Raw genomic sequence first — 21110 nt, forward strand, 5'->3', positions numbered from 1 at the left:
GTAACCAGTTCAATGAGTGTTTGTCCACGTAACTCAACCAATCGGCTGAAGGCATTGCAGTACCCAAGGAGACGAGCGCAGCGTCACAGTACGCATGCGCACATCCCCATGAGCTCAACAGTGCCATCTTGAACAAGGGAATGAAGCCTCCGTAATCTATATAGATTAGATAGTAACCAAACAAACAAAAAGAAATTTTTATAAACTATCTAGTTCGTCCCTGTTAGGGATCTGTACAATGGTAGGAAAGTGTCCCAGTCCCACACTCAAAGAGATCACTCACTCTTTTATAGGCTGTCAGCACAATCAATGCGTCACCTCGCCCCGAAAATCGGAGTCAAGTGCCGCATAGTGTGCACGCAGTCATGTACCCCCCGCACGCAAGTGCGAGGGAACATGTATGCAGCAACATAGATCGCTGGCAGCCCTAGGACCCTCTCGGTCCATCAAACGCACTCAGAGACTCTCTCCCAGGGACAATAAAGGGACCATCTACCACTGAATAAGAGAAATGAATAAATAGAATAGAGATTGTGCAGAAGAGCACCAAAATCATATAAAAGAACAAAAAACAGAGAAAAAATAATTCAAAGAGAATAAAATGAAAATAAAAAAGGAAATAAAAAAATAATAAAAAAATAAACAAATTAAAGAAAATAAATAAATAAATAAAGAAAACGAAAATAAATAGATATTCTTATGAGGCCTCATCCCCTTTAATGCGTAGGCTGGGCATACAAACAACTCATGAACAATTAAGTAAAAATATGCATAAAGAATTTTTATTTCTTATATTGATAATTATACAAATATAAAAATAAGTCATCAGATGAGTGTTCTAAAATTCCCCCGATCCACCTAAAAAGAACAAAAGAAGGGCAGATTAGTATAGTTACATATAGTGGTAACACAAAAAGATATAACAATACCAAGTATCAATATCACGAATTACACATGTTAGAGGACTACTGAGCAACCACCCTATGGGGGGTCTTAAACTCAACGTTCAAGCCCCCTGGCTTCAATGAACCAAGTTTAAAAATCCATTTCAACTCTAATCTCTTTAAGACAGCTTGTCGATCCCCACCTCGTTTAAGCGGAGGGACATGATCCACTATAACAAATTTTAATTCCTTTTCTGTGTGTCCAGAAGTTGCAAAATGACTCGATACCGGCAAATCTAACTTTTTTTTACGTATTGTGTATCTATGTTGGTTTAAACGTGTCTTCAGGTCCCAAGTGGTCTCCCCCACATACAGGAGGCCACATGGGCACCAAAGCACGTAAACCACATAAGAACTGTTACACGTTAGATACAGGACCCTTGAAATTACAACCACTGGGTCTACGAAATGTAAGTGACTTTAATCCTCCAATAGAGTCATATGCAATTAATGCTTTTGAACAGTGTGTTAAGAAGGAATTTATTGAATTAAGAAATAAGAGCACTCGACTTAAACATCCTAACATGACTCGTAGGGAAATGGACTCATTGTTGGAACTTGTCCATGACCACGACCGCATTATTAAACCGGCGGATAAGGGCGGTGCGGTCGTGGTCATGGACAGGACCCAATACATTAGAGAAGCCGAAAGACAACTAAATGACATCTTGGTTTATGAGAGACTGACACATGACCCAAAGTTTGAGATAGAGAGAAAGATACAAATCATTTTGAAAAATGCATTTGAGGCAGACATTATTGATGAAGAGACTAAAAAATTCTTGACTGTACTTTTTCCAGTTACGCCGCTACTATATCTCTTGCCAAAGATCCATAAAAATCTTGTGGACCCCCCGGGACGACCGATCGTCTCGGGGATGAATTCTATTACTTCACGTATATCGGTGTATCTGGATAAAGTTTTACGGCCTTTTGCAGTTAACACAAAATCGTATGTGAGGGATACTGCTGACTTTCTGGACAAGATTAAGGGAATTAGGGTGGGACCCGGTACCATCATTGCCTCCTTTGATGTGGTGAGCCTCTACACCTCCATCCAACATGATGGAGGTGTGGAGGCAGTCACCAGATGTTTGACGGAAGCTACTTTTTCTCCACCAAAAATTGATTTTTTGATCTCCCTATTACAGCTGGTCCTAGAGAATAATTATTTTCTCTTTAATGATGAATTTTTTTTACAGAAAAGAGGGACCGCAATGGGGAGCAATACTGCGCCTACATACGCAAATATATACATGGCGCATTTTGAGGAGATGTACGTCTATGTGTCGCACCACTTCAGGCATGTCCTGGGGTGGTGGCGATACATAGACGACATCTTCCTCATCTGGAGTGGGGGAGTGTCTGAATTACTCTCTTTTCAGGACTATCTGAATGGTGTCACTACAAGTATTAAGTTTACTCTCACACATTCTCATGAGTCCATTAACTTTCTGGATGTACTGGTCAGTGTTGAAAATGGTGGTCTGACCACTGACTTGTACATTAAACCGACTGATTGTAACATGTTATTGAAGTTTGAGAGCTGTCACCCAAGACCTATGGTCAACTCCTTGCCCTTCAGCCAGATGCTGAGGGCAAGGAGGATTACAGACACAAAAGATAAATTGGAAACGGCATTGAAAAGGATGACTGACAATTTTACCAAGAGGGGTTACCCCAGGCATTTGGTACAGAGACATAGAACCCATGTGGAACAGATGGAGGAGGTACCAGAGAGAAGGATTAAGAATGACACACGGGTGCCTTTTGTAACCACCTATAGTGAGGACTCTAAGGCTATAGGCAATATTATCAGAAAACATTGGCACATTATACAGGATTGTTGTAATATTTCTGAATTTAACTCCTATCCCCTTTTATCCTATAGAAGACAAACAAATCTAAAAGACAGACTGGTTAAGGCGGACATTTCTCAGAAAAAAGGTGGCACACAGAGGTATCTGTCTGTTGTAAATAAAGGAAGCTTTCCCTGTAGACAATGTATAAATTGTGGATTGATGTGTAAGGGTAACAATTTTGTACACCCTAGGAATGGACAAATTTATCCTATTAAGTACTATCTAACGTGTAACAGTTCTTATGTGGTTTACGTGCTTTGGTGCCCATGTGGCCTCCTGTATGTGGGGGAGACCACTTGGGACCTGAAGACACGTTTAAACCAACATAGATACACAATACGTAAAAAAAAGTTAGATTTGCCGGTATCGAGTCATTTTGCAACTTCTGGACACACAGAAAAGGAATTAAAATTTGTTATAGTGGATCATGTCCCTCCGCTTAAACGAGGTGGGGATCGACAAGCTGTCTTAAAGAGATTAGAGTTGAAATGGATTTTTAAACTTGGTTCATTGAAGCCAGGGGGCTTGAACGTTGAGTTTAAGACCCCCCATAGGGTGGTTGCTCAGTAGTCCTCTAACATGTGTAATTCGTGATATTGATACTTGGTATTGTTATATCTTTTTGTGTTACCACTATATGTAACTATACTAATCTGCCCTTCTTTTGTTCTTTTTAGGTGGATCGGGGGAATTTTAGAACACTCATCTGATGACTTATTTTTATATTTGTATAATTATCAATATAAGAAATAAAAATTCTTTATGCATATTTTTACTTAATTGTTCATGAGTTGTTTGTATGCCCAGCCTACGCATTAAAGGGGATGAGGCCTCATAAGAATATCTATTTATTTTCGTTTTCTTTATTTATTTATTTATTTTCTTTAATTTGTTTATTTTTTTATTATTTTTTTATTTCCTTTTTTATTTTCATTTTATTCTCTTTGAATTATTTTTTCTCTGTTTTTTGTTCTTTTATATGATTTTGGTGCTCTTCTGCACAATCTCTATTCTATTTATTCATTTCTCTTATTCAGTGGTAGATGGTCCCTTTATTGTCCCTGGGAGAGAGTCTCTGAGTGCGTTTGATGGACCGAGAGGGTCCTAGGGCTGCCAGCGATCTATGTTGCTGCATACATGTTCCCTCGCACTTGTGTGCGGGGGGTACATGACTGCGTGCACACTATGCGGCACTTGACTCCGATTTTCGGGGCGAGGTGACGCATTGATTGTGCTGACAGCCTATAAAAGAGTGAGTGATCTCTTTGAGTGTGGGACTGGGACACTTTCCTACCATTGTACAGATCCCTAACAGGGACGAACTAGATAGTTTATAAAAATTTCTTTTTGTTTGTTTGGTTACTATCTAATCTATATAGATTACGGAGGCTTCATTCCCTTGTTCAAGATGGCACTGTTGAGCTCATGGGGATGTGCGCATGCGTACTGTGACGCTGCGCTCGTCTCCTTGGGTACTGCAATGCCTTCAGCCGATTGGTTGAGTTACGTGGACAAACACTCATTGAACTGGTTACGCAGGCGCAGTCTGCATTACCCCACGCTAACTACTGTAATGGCGTTTACTATGTGTTCGTCCGGTGAGTGTTTACTCCCCCCCACCTTTTTAATTTTTATTATTTTCTACACATGGTTATCACTTGTCTAAATTAGATGCGATTAAGCGTCTATCTTAATCTTTTGTGCACTGTATGATATATGTGTGTTTTTTTCGATTATGTATACAATTTTGATATATTGTGTGATTAATTTTTTTGTTTGAATATTTTATATGCACTTTGAGTATGCACTATGATGCACTTTATTCACTAATTGTTATTTACACTTTCTGGTATCTGGTGTGATTGATACCCTTATATAAATGTGGTTAACACTATGGATATACTGCTTGAGAAAGGTCAGGTTGAGCTGACTGAAACGTCGCTGCTGTTTTGACACCTGCTATGGAATAAAATTTTCACTTTTTTGGAATTGGTGCTGTGGACAAGATCTCTTTTTGCTATATATATATATATATATATATATATATATATATATCCTCCATGTCTCCTGTATATATATCCTCCATGTCTCCTGTGTATATATATATATCCTCCATGTCTCCTGTATATATATCCTCCATGTCTCCTGTGTATATATATATCCTCCATGTCTCCTGTGTGTATATATATATATCCTCCATGTCTCCTGTGTGTGTGTGTATATATATATATATATATATATATATATATCCTCCATGTCTCCTGTATATATCCTCCATGTCTCCTGTGTGTGTATATATATATATATCCTCCATGTCTCCTGTGTGTATATATATATATCCTCCATGTCTCCTGTGTGTATATATATATATCCTCCATGTCTCCTGTGTGTATATATCCTCCATGTCTCCTGTGTGTGTATATATATATATCCTCCATGTCTCCTGTGTGTATATATATATATCCTCCATGTCTCCTGTGTGTATATATCCTCCATGTCTCCTGTGTGTGTATATATATATATCCTCCATGTCTCCTGTGTGTATATATATATATCCTCCATGTCTCCTGTGTGTATATATATATATCCTCCATGTCTCCTGTGTGTATCCTCCATGTCTCCTGTGTGTATATATATATATCCTCCATGTCTCCTGTATATATCCTCCATGTCTCCTGTATATATATCCTCCATGTCTCCTGTGTATATATATATCCTCCATGTCTCCTGTGTGTATATATATATATCCTCCATGTCTCCTGTGTGTATATATATATATATATATATATATATATATCCTCCATGTCTCCTGTATATATCCTCCATGTCTCCTGTGTGTGTATATATATATATATCCTCCATGTCTCCTGTGTGTATATATATATATCCTCCATGTCTCCTGTGTGTATATATATATATATCCTCCATGTCTCCTGTGTGTATATATCCTCCATGTCTCCTGTGTGTATATATATATATATCCTCCATGTCTCCTGTGTGTATATATATATATCCTCCATGTCTCCTGTATATATCCTCCATGTCTCCTGTGTGTATATATATATATCCTCCATGTCTCCTGTGTGTATATATATATATCCTCCATGTCTCTTGTATATATATCCTCCATGTTTCCTGTGTATATATATCCTCCATGTCTCCTGTGTATATATATATATCCTTCATGTCTCCTGTGTGTATATATAATATATATATATATATATATATATATCCTCCATGTCTCCTGTGTATATATATATATATCCTTCATGTCTCCTGTGTGTATATATATATATATATATATATATATATATATCCTCCATGTTTCCTGTGTATATATATCCTCCATGTCTCCTGTGTATATATATATATATATATATATATATATCCTCCATGTCCCCTTTATGTTGCCGCCGTCCTTTATCCCTCTGTTCTCTCTGCAGGAAATAGCCAAGTACATCCAGCAGCAGGAGCTGAGAGCTCAGCGGAGGTCGGAGGATCTGGACATGGCGGCCGACAGCGATGATGATGATGGGAGTATTTGTAGCTTCACTGACAGGAGGAGTATAGGGATGAAGGCAAGTACATATGGGGTTAATGGAGAACCAAACCTAAAATGCATTTATAATATATTCTAATCCAAATAGATTACAGCACATTACAGCTCTTCTGAAGCCCAGGAGATCTCTAGATAGAGTAACGTGACCAGGTACATGTAGACACGGTATTTTGTTGTTCCTCAATGTACTTGGTAAATGTAATAGTAGAAGAAATAGTTAATGGCGCTCACCCACTGTGTCTTGGTAAAAACAAGTAACTTTATTTAACCGGCCTTAAAATCCATAAAGTACATTGACAATCAAGGCCGAAACAATACAGACATTGAAGGAAACAATTGGGGTGACCATCGTTTCACGCGGATGCGCTTCATCAGACTCAGGTGGAGCGTGAAACGATGGTCACCCCAATTGTTTCCTTCAATGTCTGTATTGTTTCGGCCTTGATTGTCAATGTACTTTATGGATTTTAAGGCCGGTTAAATAAAGTTACTTGTTTTTACCAAGACACAGTGGGTGAGCGCCATTAACTATTTCTTCTACTATTGAATAATATATTATGAGATTCCATAACCGACCAGGGGTGGATGAAACCATCATGTCCTCCACTGGGTTCTGTACAGACGTGTGAACAACCGATAGGGGGCGCTGTTACAGTCACACGTGAACGCTATTGGTTATTGGCTATTCAGTGGGTATAAGAGGTGTATACAGTATAGTGCTATATATATAATGCGGTGCACACAGTGTATTTAGGAGGCGTATACTGTATATTACATCACCTCTATATATGGCCTCCTCTCTGCCCGCATTCACTTCACTTACCAGAAGAAGCTGCCACCAGTTTCCTCTTTATCCATAATCTTCTTAGCCTTGTGGTGACGGCCGCTGTAGTGTTATCTTATGTGTCACACCGGGCAATGTGGTTACTGTATAACACCAGCTGCTTATCTCTGCCGGGCAATGTGGTTACTGTATAACACCAGCTGCTTATCTCTGCCGGGCAATGTGGATAATGTATAACACCAGCTGCTTATCTCTGCCGGGCAATGTGGATATTGTATAATACCAGCTGCTTATCTCTGCCGGGCAATGTGGATATTGTATAACACCAGCTGCTTATCTCTGCCGGGCAATGTGGATAATGTATAACACCAGCTGCTTATCTCTGCCGGGCAATGTGGATATTGTATAACACCAGCTGCTTATCTCTGCCGGGCAATGTGGATATTGTATAACACCAGCTGCTTATCTCTGCCGGGCAATGTGGATAATGTATAACACCAGCTGCTTATCTCTGCCGGGCAATGTGGATAATGTATAACACCAGCTGCTTATCTCTGCCGGGCAATGTGGATATTGTATAACACCAGCTGCTTATCTCTGCCGGGCAATGTGGATAATGTATAACACCAGCTGCTTATCTCTGACGGGCAATGTGGATATTGTATAACACCAGCTGCTTATCTCTGACGGGCAATGTGGATATTGTATAACACCAGCTGCTTATCTCTGCCGGGCAATGTGGATAATGTATAACACCAGCTGCTTATCTCTGACGGGCAATGTGGATAATGTATAACACCAGCTGCTTATCTCTGCCGGGCAATGTGGATATTTTATAACACCAGCTGCTTATCTCTGCCGGGCAATGTGGATATTGTATAACACCAGCTGCTTATCTCTGCCGGGCAATGTGGATAATGTATAACACCAGCTGCTTATCTCTGCCGGGCAATGTGGATATTGTATAACACCAGCTGCTTATCTCTGCTGGGCAATGTGGATATTGTATAACACCAGCTGCTTATCTCTGCCGGGCAATGTGGATATTGTATAACACCTGCTGCTTATCTCTGCCGGGCAATGTGGATAATGTATAACACCAGCTGCTTATCTCTGCCGGGCAATGTGGATATTGTATAACACCAGCTGCTTATCTCTGCCGGGCAATGTGGATATTGTATAACACCAGCTGCTTATCTCTGCCGGGCAATGTGGATAATGTATAACACCAGCTGCTTATCTCTGCCAGGCATTGTGGATAATGTATAACACCAGCTGCTTATCTCTGCCGGGCAATGTGGATAATGTATAACACCAGCTGCTTATCTCTGCCGGGCAATGTGGATATTGTATAACACCAGCTGCTTATCTCTGCCGGGCAATGTGGATATTGTATAACACCAGCTGCTTATCTCTGCCGGGCAATGTGGATAATGTATAACACCAGCTGCTTATCTCTGCCGGGCAATGTGGATATTGTATAACACCAGCTGCTTATCTCTGCCGGGCAATGTGGTTACTGTGTAACGACAGAGCGTAACCGCAATGCACAGCAGGAGACATCCTCTCCTCCTCCTCCTCTCCTCTCCTCCTCCTCTCTTCCTCCTCTCTTCCTCCTCTCCTCCTCCTCTCCTCCTCTCATCTTCTCCTCCTCCTCTCCTCCACTCATCTTCCTCTCATCCTCCTATCCTCATCCTCCTCTCCTCCTCCCCTCCTCCTCCCCTCCTCCTCCCCTCCTCCTCCCCTCCTCCTCTCCTCCTCTCATCCTCCTCTCCTCCACTCCTCTTCCTCTCCTCCACTCCTCTTCCTCTCCTCCTCTCATCCTCTTCTCCTCCACTCCTCTTCCTCTCATCCTCCTCTCCTCTCATCCTCCTCTCCTCTCCTCCTCCTCTCCTCTCATCCTCCTCTCCTCCACTCCTCTTCCTCTCTTCCTCTCATCCTCCTCTCCTCTTCCTCTCCTCCTCTCATCCTCCTCTCATCCTCTTCCTCTCCTCCTCTCATCCTCCTCCACTCCTCTTCCTCTCATCCTCCACTCCTCTTCCTCTCCTCCTCTCCCTCTTCCTCTCCTCCTCCTCTCATCCTCTCCTCTTCCTCTCCTCCTCTCCTCTTCCTCTCCTCCACTCCTCTTCCTCTCCTCCACTCCTCTTCCTCTCCTCCTCTCCTCTTCCTCTCCTCCACTCCTCCTCCTCTCATCCTCTCCTCTTCCTCTCCTCCTCTCCTCTTCCTCTCCTCCACTCCTCTTCCTCTCCTCCTCTCCTCTTCCTCTCCTCCACTCCTCTTCCTCTCCTCCTCTCCTCTTCCTCTCCTCCTCCTCTCATCCTCTCCTCTTCCTCTCCTCCACTCCTCCTCTCCTCCACTCCTCTTCCTCTCCTCCTCTCATCCTCCTCTTGCTGTTGCAGCCGAACTCGCACTAAAGGGAACGGTGTTTGACCCAGAATATTCATGGTCACATGACACGATTGTATAACGGCAGAGATAAGCAGCAGGTGTTATACATTATCCACATTGCCCGGCAGAGATAAGCAGCAGGTGTTATACATTATCCACATTGCCCGGCAGAGATAAGCAGCAGGTGTTATACATTATCCACATTGCCCGGCAGAGATAAGCAGCTGGTGTTATACATTATCCACATTGCCCGGCAGAGATAAGCAGCTGGTGTTATACAATATCCACATTGCCCGGCAGAGATAAGCAGCTGGTGTTATACATTATCCACATTGCCCGGCAGAGATAAGCAGCTGGTGTTATACATTATCCACATTGCCCGGCAGAGATAAGCAGCTGGTGTTATACAATATCCACATTGCCCGGCAGAGATAAGCAGCTGGTGTTATACATTATCCACATTGCCCGGCAGAGATAAGCAGCTGGTGTTATACAATATCCACATTGCCCAGCAGAGATAAGCAGCTGCCATTATACAATATCCACATTGCCCGGCAGAGATAAGCAGCTGGTGTTATACAATATCCACATTGCCCGGCAGAGATAAGCAGCTGGTGTTATACATTATCCACATTGCCCGGCAGAGATAAGCAGCTGGTGTTATACATTATCCACATTGCCCGGCAGAGATAAGCAGCTGGTGTTATACATTATCCACATTGCCCGGCAGAGATAAGCAGCTGGTGTTATACAATATCCACATTGCCCGGCAGAGATAAGCAGCTGGTGTTATACAATATCCACATTGCCCGGCAGAGATAAGCAGCTGCCGTTATACAATATCCACATTGCCCGGCAGAGATAAGCAGCTGGTGTTATACATTATCCACATTGCCCGGCAGAGATAAGCAGCAGGTGTTAAACAATATCCACATTGCCCGGCAGAGATAAGCAGCTGCCATTATACAATATCCACATTGCCCGGCAGAGATAAGCAGCTGCCATTATACATTATCCACATTGCCCGGCAGAGATAAGCAGCTGGTGTTATACAATATCCACATTGCCCGGCAGAGATAAGCAGCTGCCATTATACAATATCCACATTGCCCGGCAGAGATAAGCAGCTGGTGTTATACATTATCCACATTGCCCGGCAGAGATAAGCAGCTGGTGTTATACATTATCCACATTGCCCGGCAGAGATAAGCAGCTGGTGTTATACAATATCCACATTGCCCGGCAGAGATAAGCAGCTGCCATTATACATTATCCACATTGCCCGGCAGAGATAAGCAGCTGGTGTTATACATTATCCACATTGCCCGGCAGAGATAATCAGCTGGTGTTATACATTATCCACATTGCCCGGCAGAGATAAGCAGCTGGTGTTATACAGTATCCACATTGCCCGGCAGAGATAAGCAGCTGGTGTTATACATTATCCACATTGCCCGGCAGAGATAAGCAGCTGGTGTTATACAATATCCACATTGCCCGGCAGAGATAAGCAGCTGCCATTATACATTATCCACATTGCCCGGCAGAGATAAGCAGCTGCCAATATACAATATCCACATTGCCCGGCAGAGATAAGCAGCTGGTGTTATACAATATCCACATTGCCCGGCAGAGATAAGCAGCTGCCATTATACATTATCCACATTGCCCGGCAGAGATAAGCAGCTGCCATTATACATTATCCACATTGCCCGGCAGAGATAAGCAGCTGGTGTTATACAATATCCACATTGCCCGGCAGAGATAAACAGCTGCCGTTATACAATATCCACATTGCCCGGCAGAGATAAGCAGCTGCTGTTATACAATATCCACATTGCCCGGCAGAGATAAGCAGCTGGTGTTATAAAATATCCACATTGCCCGGCAGAGATAAGGAGCTGCCATTATACATTATCCACATTGCCCGGCAGAGATAAGCAGCTGGTGTTATACAATATCCACATTGCCCGGCAGAGATAAGCAGCTGGTGTTATACAATATCCACATTGCCCGGCAGAGATAATCAGCTGGTGTTATACATTATCCACATTGCCCGGCAGAAATAAGCAGCTGGTGTTATACATTATCCACATTGCCCGGCAGAGATAAGCAGCTGGTGTTATACATTATCCACATTGCCCGGCAGAGATAAGCAGCTGGTGTTATACAATATCCACATTGCCCGGCAGAGATAAGCAGCTGGTGTTATACAATATCCACATTGCCCGGCAGAGATAAGCAGCTGGTGTTATACAATATCCACATTGCCCGGCAGAGATAAGCAGCTGGTGTTATACAATATCCACATTGCCCGGCAGAGATAAGCAGCTGCCATTATACATTATCCACATTGCCCAGCAGAGATAAGCAGCTGCCATTATACATTATCCACATTGCCCGGCAGAGATAAGCAGCTGGTGTTATACAATATCCACATTGCCCGGCAGAGATAAGCAGCTGCCGTTATACAATATCCACATTGCCCGGCAGAGATAAGCAGCTGGTGTTATACAATATCCACATTGCCCGGCAGAGATAAGCAGCTGGTGTTATACAATATCCACATTGCCCGGCAGAGATAAGCAGCTGGTGTTATACAATATCCACATTGCCCGGCAGAGATAAGCAGCTGGTGTTATACATTATCCACATTGCCCGGCAGAGATAAGCAGCTGCCATTATACATTATCCACATTGCCCGGCAGAGATAAGCAGCTGGTGTTATACATTATCCACATTGCCCGGCAGATATAAGCAGCTGATGTTATACAGTAACCACATTGCCCGGCAGAGATAAGCAGCTGCCATTATACATTATCCACATTGCCCGGCAGAGATAAGCAGCTGGTGTTATACAATATCCACATTGCCCGGCAGAGATAAGCAGCTGGTGTTATACAATATCCACATTGCCCGGCAGAGATAAGCAGCTGCCATTATACATTATCCACATTGCCCGGCAGAGATAAGCAGCTGGTGTTATACAATATCCACATTGCCCGGCAGAGATAAGCAGCTGGTGTTATACATTATCCACATTGCCCGGCAGAGATAAGCAGCTGGTGTTATACAATATCCACATTGCCGGCAGAGATAAGCAGCTGGTGTTATAAAATATCCACATTGCCCGGCAGAGATAAGCAGCTGCCATTATACAATATCCACATTGCCCGGCAGAGATAAGCAGCTGCCGTTATACATTATCCACATTGCCCGGCAGAGATAAGCAGCTGGTGTTATACATTATCCACATTGCCCGGCAGAGATAAGCAGCTGGTGTTATACATTATCCACATTGCCCGGCAGAGATAAGCAGCTGGTGTTATACATTATCCACATTACCCGGCAGAGATAAGCAGCTGGTGTTATACATTATCCACATTGCCCGGCAGAGATAAGCAGCTGGTGTTATACATTATCCACATTACCCGGCAGAGATAAGCAGCTGGTGTTATACATTATCCACATTGCCCGGCAGAGATAAGCAGCTGGTGGTAATTCAGAAATTACGAGAATTATGGCCGCTCAGCCCCATTGTCTTCAAACTGTAGTCCTCCAGGTGTTGCAAAACTACAACTCCCAGCATGCCCGGACAGCCGTTGGCTGTCCGGGCATGCTGGGAGTTGTAGTTTTGCAACATGTGGAGGGTCAAAGTGTGGAGACGACTGATCTAGGATCCCCATTCCCCATCTAAATAGAATGGGGGAGATTTATCAAAACCCGTCCAGAGGAAAAGCTGCTGAGTTGCCCATAGCAACCAATCAGATCGCTGCTTTCATTTTTGAAAAGGCCTCAGAGAAATGAAAGCAGTGATCTGATTGGTTGCTATGGACAACTCGGCAACTTTTCCTCTGGACGGGTTTTGATAAATCTTCCCCCATTGTGTCCCTATCCACTCAACAATGTCCAATCTACGTCATATCGCAGCACAGGTCTGACCGGGGGTCTAGGGGCCCCTGACGCTGTATGATATGGATGGGTAATGGTGTCCTATCTGTGTCCCTTGTAGAGTGACGTGCCTTCTAACCAAGGGCCCCTGGACTCCGAGGGCCTGGCCTCACCCACCGAGTGCCGTACGCCTGAGAAGATGGAGTTTACAGCAGTGGAAGGAAATCTGGACCAGAACACGTAAGTCCCCAAAGTTATCTGCCCCACCTGACCCCAACATTACCCTGACAGGAAGCTATCTGCCCCACCTGACCCCAACATTACCCTGACAGGAAGCTATCTGCCCCACCTGACCCCAACATTACCCTGACAGGAAGCTATCTGCCCCACCTGACCCCAACATTACCCTGACAGGAAGTTATCTGCCCCACCTGACCCCAACATTACCCTGACAGGAAGTTATCTGCCCCACCTGACCCCAACATTACCCTGACAGGAAGCTATCTGCCCCACCTGACCCGAACATTACCCTGACAGGAAGCTATCTGCCCCACCTGACCCTAACATTACCCTGACAGGAAGTTATCTGCCCCACCTGACCTGAACATTACCCTGACAGGAAGCTATCTGCCCCACCTGACCCTAACATTACCCTGACAGGAAGTTATCTGCCCCACCTGACCCGAACATTACCCTGACAGGAAGTTATCTGCCCCACCTGACCCCAACATTACCCTGACAGGAAGCTATCTGCCCCACCTGACCCCAACATTACCCTGACAGGAAGTTATCTGCCCCACCTGACCCCAACATTACCCTGACAGGAAGCTATCTGCCCCACCTGACCCTAACATTACCCTGACAGGAAGTTATCTGCCCCACCTGACCCGAACATTACCCTGACAGGAAGCTATCTGCCCCACCTGACCCTAACATTACCCTGACAGGAAGTTATCTGCCCCACCTGACCTGAACATTACCCTGACAGGAAGCTATCTGCCCCACCTGACCCTAACATTACCCTGACAGGAAGTTATCTGCCCCACCTGACCCGAACATTACCCTGACAGGAAGTTATCTGCCCCACCTGACCCCAACATTACCCTGACAGGAAGTTATCTGCCCCACCTGACCCCAACCCCAACATTACCCAGACAGGAAGTTATCTGTCCTACCTGACCCCAACATTACCCAGACAGGAAGTTATCTGCCCCACCTGACCCCAACATTACCCTGACAGGAAGCTATCTGCCCCACCTGACCCTAACATTACCCTGACAGGAAGTTATCTGCCCCACCTGACCCCAACCCCAACATTACCCAGACAGGAAGTTATCTGCCCCACCTGACCCCAACATTACCCTGACAGGAACCTATCTGCCCCACCTGACCCCAACATTACCCTGACAGGAAGCTATCTGCCCCACCTGACCCCAACATTACCCTGACAGGAAGTTATCTGCCCCACCTGACCCCAACCCCAACATTACCCAGACAGGAAGTTATCTGTCCTACCTGACCCCAACATTACCCTGACAGAAAGTTATCTGCCCCACCTGACCCCAACATTACCCTGACAGGAAGTTATCTGCCCCACCTGACCCCAACGTTACCCTGACAGGAAGTTATCTACCCCTGACCCCAACATTACCCTGACAGGAAGTTATGTGCCCCACCTGACCCCAACATTACCCAGACAGGAAGTTTTCTGCCCCACCTGACCCCAACATTACCCTGACAGGAAGTTATCTGCCCCACCTGACCCCAACATTACCCTGACAGGAAGTTATCTGCCCCTGACCCCAACATTACCCTGACAGGAAGTTATCTGCCCCACCTGACCCCAACGTTACCCTGACAGGAAGTTATCTGCCCCACCTGACCCCAACATTACCCTGACAGGAAGTTATCTGCCCCACCTGACCCCAACGTTACCCTGACAGGAAGTTATCTGCCCCTGACCCCAACATTACCCTGACAGGAAGTTATCTGCCCCACCTGACCCCAACGTTACCCTGACAGGAAGTTATCTGCCCCACCTGACCCCAACGTTACCCTGACAGGAAGTTATCTGCCCCACCTGACCCCAACATTACCCCTGACAGGAAGTTATCTGCCCCACCTGACCCCAACATTACCCGGACAGGAAGTTTTCTGCCCCACCTGACCCCAACATTACCCTGACAGGAAGTTATCTACCCCAACATTACCCTGACAGGAAGTTATCTGCCCCACCTGACCCCAACATTACCCGGACAGGAAGTTATCTGCCCCTGACCCCAACATTACCCTGACAGGAAGTTATCTGCCCCACCTGACCCCAACATTACCCCTGACAGGAAGTTATCTGCCCCACCTGACCCCAACATTACCCGGACAGGAAGTTTTCTGCCCCACCTGACCCCAACATTACCCTGACAGGAAGTTATCTGCCCCACCTGACCCCAACATTACCCTGACAGGAAGTTATCTGCCCCACCTGTCCCCAACATTACCCGGACAGGAAGTTATCTGCCCCACTTGACCCCAAAATTACCTGGACAGGAAGTTATCTGCCCCACTTGACCCCAAAATTACCCTGACAGGAAGTTATTTGCCCCACCTGTCCCTAACATTAGCCGGACAGGAAGTTATCTGCCTCACTTGACCCCAAAATTACCCGGACAGGAAGTTATCTGCCTCACTTGACCCCAAAATTACCCTGACAGGAAGTTATTTGCCCCACCTGACCCCAACATTACCCTGACAGTAAGTTATCTGCCCCACCTGACCCCAACGTTACCCTGACAGGAAGTTATTTGCCCCACCTGTCCCTAACATTAGCCGGACAGGAAGTTATCTGCCCCACCTGTCCCTAACATTACCCTGACAGGTTGTAGTGGATTACGTGGATGCTGTCGGAGATTATGTGGATGTTATGGATTACGTGGCTGCTGTACTAGATTATGTGGCTGCTTTAGGAGATTACGTGGCTGTAGGACATTATGTGGATGCTGTAGGACATTATGTGGATGCTGTAGGACATTATGTGGATGCTGTAGTACTTATGTGGATGCTGTAGTAGATTACGTGGCTGAAGGAGATTACGTGGATGCTGTAGGACATTATGTGGATGCTGTAGGAGATTATGTGGATGCTGTAGGAGATTATGTGGATGCTGTAGGACATTACGTGGATGCTGTAGGAGATTACGTGGATGCTGTAGGAGATTACGTGGATGCTGTAGGACATTACGTGGATGCTGTAGGACATTACGTGGATGCTGTAGGACATTACGTGGATGCTGTAGGACATTACGTGGATGCTGTAGGACATTACGTGGATGCTGTAGGAGATTACGTGGATGCTGTAGGAGATTACGTGGATGCTGTAGGAGATTACGTGGATGCTGTAGGAGATTACGTGGATGCTGTAGGACATTACGTGGATGCTGTAGGACATTACGTGGATGCTGTAGGACATTACGTGGATGCTGTAGGACATTACGTGGATGCTGTAGGACATTACGTGGATGCTGTAGGACATTACGTGGATGCTGTAGGACATTACGTGGATGCTGTAGGACATTACGTGGATGCTGTAGGACATTACGTGGATGCTGTAGGACATTACGTGGATGCTGTAGGACATTACGTGGATGCTGTAGGAGATTACGTGGATGCTGTAGGAGATTACGTGGATGCTGTAGGAGATTACGTGGATGCTGTAGGAGATTACGTGGATGCTGTAGGAGATTACGTGGATGCTGTAGGAGATTACGTGGATGCTGTAGGAGATTACGTGGATGCTGTAGGAGATTACGTGGATGCTGTAGGAGATTACGTGGATGCTGTAGGAGATTACGTGGATGCTGTAGGAGATTACGTGGATGCTGTAGGAGATTACGTGGATGCTGTAGGAGATTACGTGGATGCTGTAGGAGATTACGTGGATGCTGTAGGAGATTACGTGGATGCTGTAGGAGATTACGTGGATGCTGTAGGAGATTACGTGGATGCTGTAGGAGATTACGTGGATGCTGTAGGAGATTACGTGGATGCTGTAGGAGATTACGTGGATGCTGTAGGAGATTACGTGGATGCTGTAGGAGATTACGTGGATGCTGTAGTAGTTTCCCTTTATCCTGAGTGGATGGCGTTTCCCTTTATCCTGATTTTTCTGGTCATGTGACAGGGGTCTTCTGCAGCGCCCCATGTGGTGGTTTCCTCAGTGCAGACCCCGTTTCCTGTTTTTTCTGCCGTCTTCGCTTGTGTTTTTTTTTTTCCTGTCTGTGACTTATGTCTTTGTGGCTTCTGCGCCGTGTTTCATAGGGCGTTTTATGTGCGGAGGCTTTAAATGACTCGGAGGTCTATAAATATAGCTGCTGTCGCCCGCGCTCCCCCAATCACTCAGACGGCGGAAATCATCAGACGTTTCATCTCCGGTCTTGTGTACGGTGACTCTGAAGGGTTAAGACAAATGCCGAACGTCTCTGATTCTTCTCTGAGGCGCTAAACACTTTTTTGCTCTGAATTTATGTTAATTGTTTAATTGACCTATGACCTGAGGTGCAGCGCAGCTTTTCTAGCTTCCTCTATTCTTAGTTATACAATTAGAAAGCAGAGTGGCCACCCCTAAGCATGTTTTTTTATCACCCAGCTTTCCCAGAAAACAAATTCAGCCATTTTCCAGTTTTACATGACAAGAACTCCCCTCTCTGGATCATTTTGGGAAAGTATGAGTTACTAGGGGGCGGTCCCTCAATCAGGATCCTCCTCTGAGGAGCCGCCACCAGATTCTTTGTTAAAGAACCGGACCAGTCCATACATTACAGACAGTCTCTTCATTTCACCTGTGGTGGCGCTGCAGTGGTTGTTCAGATCGCCCATAGGTTGATCTCTTGGGGTCTCCGCAGATGGTCACCCTGTCATCAACTTTTAGCTAAGGAATCCTAATTAAATAAAGGGGGTAAACGAGTTCTTGGTCCTCACATCAGCCTTTTTCTTTGTTTTCAGACTCCGCTCACCCAGGAACATTGCTGAAGAACTCGACCCCACGTTTAAGTCCAAGAAGGATTCCCAGCCGGACGTGTTTGCGGTCTGTCCGCCAGGTACACCCCCCCTCTAATAATAAGGAAAAAGTCATGTGATCACGGCCTGACATCCGCTCCCTCATCACGCATGTTAATAAGAAGAAGGAGATGGAACAGGGTGTGACTGTAGGCTCAGACTACACCAGGATTGTTTGTAGTCTGTTACCATGGAGACGTATAGACCAACATGGATTTGTTGATTTGTACAGTCAGCTGTTTAGTGTCATGTGACCGGCCGCCCTCCCGGTCAGATCACATGTTTATCTGGTTCCACCATGTGTCGCTCTCTCTTTTTTTGCTAAACATCTGTCGACGAAAATTGTCATATTCTTCCCATCATCTGCATAAAGAATTGTCCCCATTGGGGGTTGTAGTCATCATGGAGGAGTAATAGGGGCCCTATATGTGTGGCCCCATTATGGGGATCTATAATACTAGTTCGGATCGTTCGGGCCGGGACCTGTATTCCGCTGGTGTGAATCCGGCCTTATAGGGAGCGGGTCTCATGATCTTCCATGTTGTATGTAACCATATTGTAGGATCTGTCTGTTCTGAGCCAATACTGCCCCTCTGTGCGCCCCTAAAGTTATATGGAGACTCACAATGGCCGCTCCATCCTGTGCCGTATTCTCCCCGAGACACAATATAAGGAGCGTGAGGGTCCATAAAGGGGTTGTCTGGGATTAGAAGAGCTTTAGAAAAACATGGCTGCTTCCTTCCAAAAACAGCGCCACTCATGTCCTCAGGTTGGAAGTGAACTGAGATGAGTTGTAATACCACACATAACCTGAGGACAAGGGTGGCGCTCTTTTTGAAAGAAATCAGCCATGTTCTTTTTAAAGGGGTACTCCGCCCCTAGACATCTTATACCCTATCCAAAGGATAAGATGTCTGATGGCGGGGGTCCCACTGCTAGGGACCCCTGTGATCTCGGCTGGGGTACCCCAGACATCCGGTACACAGAGCGAACTTCACTCCGTGCTGGATGACTGGCGACGTGGGGCGGAGGCTTGTGACGTCACGGTCACACCCCGCTCGTGATGTCACGGACACGCTCCCTCAATGCAAGTCTATGGGAGGGGGCGGGACAGTCGCCACGCCCCCTCCCATTGACTTGCATTGAGGGGGCGTGGCCGTGACATCATGAGCCTCCGGCACTGCACCCTACGCTCTAAACAAACACCGGGTGCTGCAGGAAGATCTTAGGGTTCCCCAGCAGCGGGACCCCCGCGATCAGACATCTTATCCCTATCCTTTGTATATGGTATAAGATGTCTAGGGGCGGAGGACCCCTTTAACCCTGGCTGACATCTGTAACGTGGGCTGTATAGACCCCATGTGCTTCTCTTCCCCTTCAGTTTGTGTCTTTTATATAATTTTATTATTTCGTATAATTACAGAGTTTCCGGTATCTACTCAGACCCAACCTGTCCCAGTCGACGGATTCTACGACTTCATGGACGACGGCGCCGACCCGATATTTATACCGCCGACCAAGAGGCAGCCAGAAAAAATGGGGCGCGGCAAACCCAAAGACAAGAAGGAGGGGTGCAAGCAGCAGTGACCCCGCCCCCCGCGCCTCCTCGTAGCCGTCATCTTACTTCTTGCCAAACGTTTTGTGTTCAGTGTCAAGTCATCATGGTGGGCGATCCTCGGCGCGCGTCTACACAAGTGGAATTAACTCATTCAGGGATGAAGACGATAATCTGATTTTCTCGCATTCAGGTGCCTTAGGCATTTTATTATCTGAGCGTTCCGGTTCAGGACGGAGAAGCACATTTTAGTACCAATTGTCCAGTCTACAGAGAATCTGCGCGCATTCGGCGAGCATCGCGGCTCATTCATCCATCCACTTCGCCCAATTCTCTTTTTTTCGTCCCCTAAAATTAAAAACGATTATAAATTTTGAAAGGTATCAATCTTCAGAGACGACCCGCGAACCGTCCCCCGTACTGATCTGATAGAATTCTTATTATTATTTGCGATTCTTCTCATATCGATATCACTAGTCGCTGATTTTTATTTTTTTTACCTTTTTTTCGGTTTTACTGTTCAGTGTTTATCAGACTTTGTATTGAGGTTAAATGCAGCGTTTGATTCCAGTATTTTTTTCTTTAAAGATTTTTGCACTGATTAATTATTATTTCTTTTTTTTTATTTGAATAATTTTTGGTGCTTTTTGTGTATAGATCCCAAATGCCTTTAGAATTTTACTTTAAAAGGATTTTTTTTATATATATAAATATATAAATATATATGAAATACAAAAGTATTATTTGTATTTTCTAGTTTGTTTGATTCATTTTACAAAGCGCCGTGGGAATTAAAGGGGAAGTGTCAGGGTCCAGGCCTTGTCCTGCCTGTCTAGGCCTCTGTTCACACTGTGTATGACCCGTATCCTAATGGACCTTGTGGCCTCCGTCTGGGGGCTGCTCTTCACTATAAGGGTCCGTTCACACTACTGAGGAGGGCTAATTTTTCCACCTTAGATCTGCAGCACTCACAGTTTGCTGGAACTGGCACTTATGTCAGCAGCAGCCCCATCCGGACACAAGCGCCTCATAGACTATAGCGCAGTCCTGGGCCTACTGGGTGGATACATGTAAATTTG

General features: G+C 45.3%; 1 protein-coding gene across 2 annotated transcripts in view; it reads left to right on the plus strand.

The window, feature by feature from the left end:
• Window positions 1-20720, plus strand: part of LOC130293820 (trichohyalin-like) — a 117883-nt gene extending 97163 nt beyond the window's left edge. For both annotated transcript variants that reach the window (XM_056542960.1, XM_056542961.1), the window contains 4 exons: window positions 6250-6384; window positions 13550-13668; window positions 18423-18517; window positions 19900-20720. In XM_056542960.1, the coding sequence (XP_056398935.1) occupies window positions 6250-6384; window positions 13550-13668; window positions 18423-18517; window positions 19900-20063 (513 nt within the window). In that variant the 3' untranslated portion in view covers window positions 20064-20720. The remainder of the gene's footprint in view (window positions 1-6249; window positions 6385-13549; window positions 13669-18422; window positions 18518-19899) is intronic.
• Window positions 20721-21110: the final 390 nt, after the last annotated feature.

Source organism: Hyla sarda, chromosome 10, assembly GCF_029499605.1.
Source record: "Hyla sarda isolate aHylSar1 chromosome 10, aHylSar1.hap1, whole genome shotgun sequence".
In the NCBI taxonomy this organism is placed as follows: domain Eukaryota; kingdom Metazoa; phylum Chordata; class Amphibia; order Anura; family Hylidae; genus Hyla; species Hyla sarda.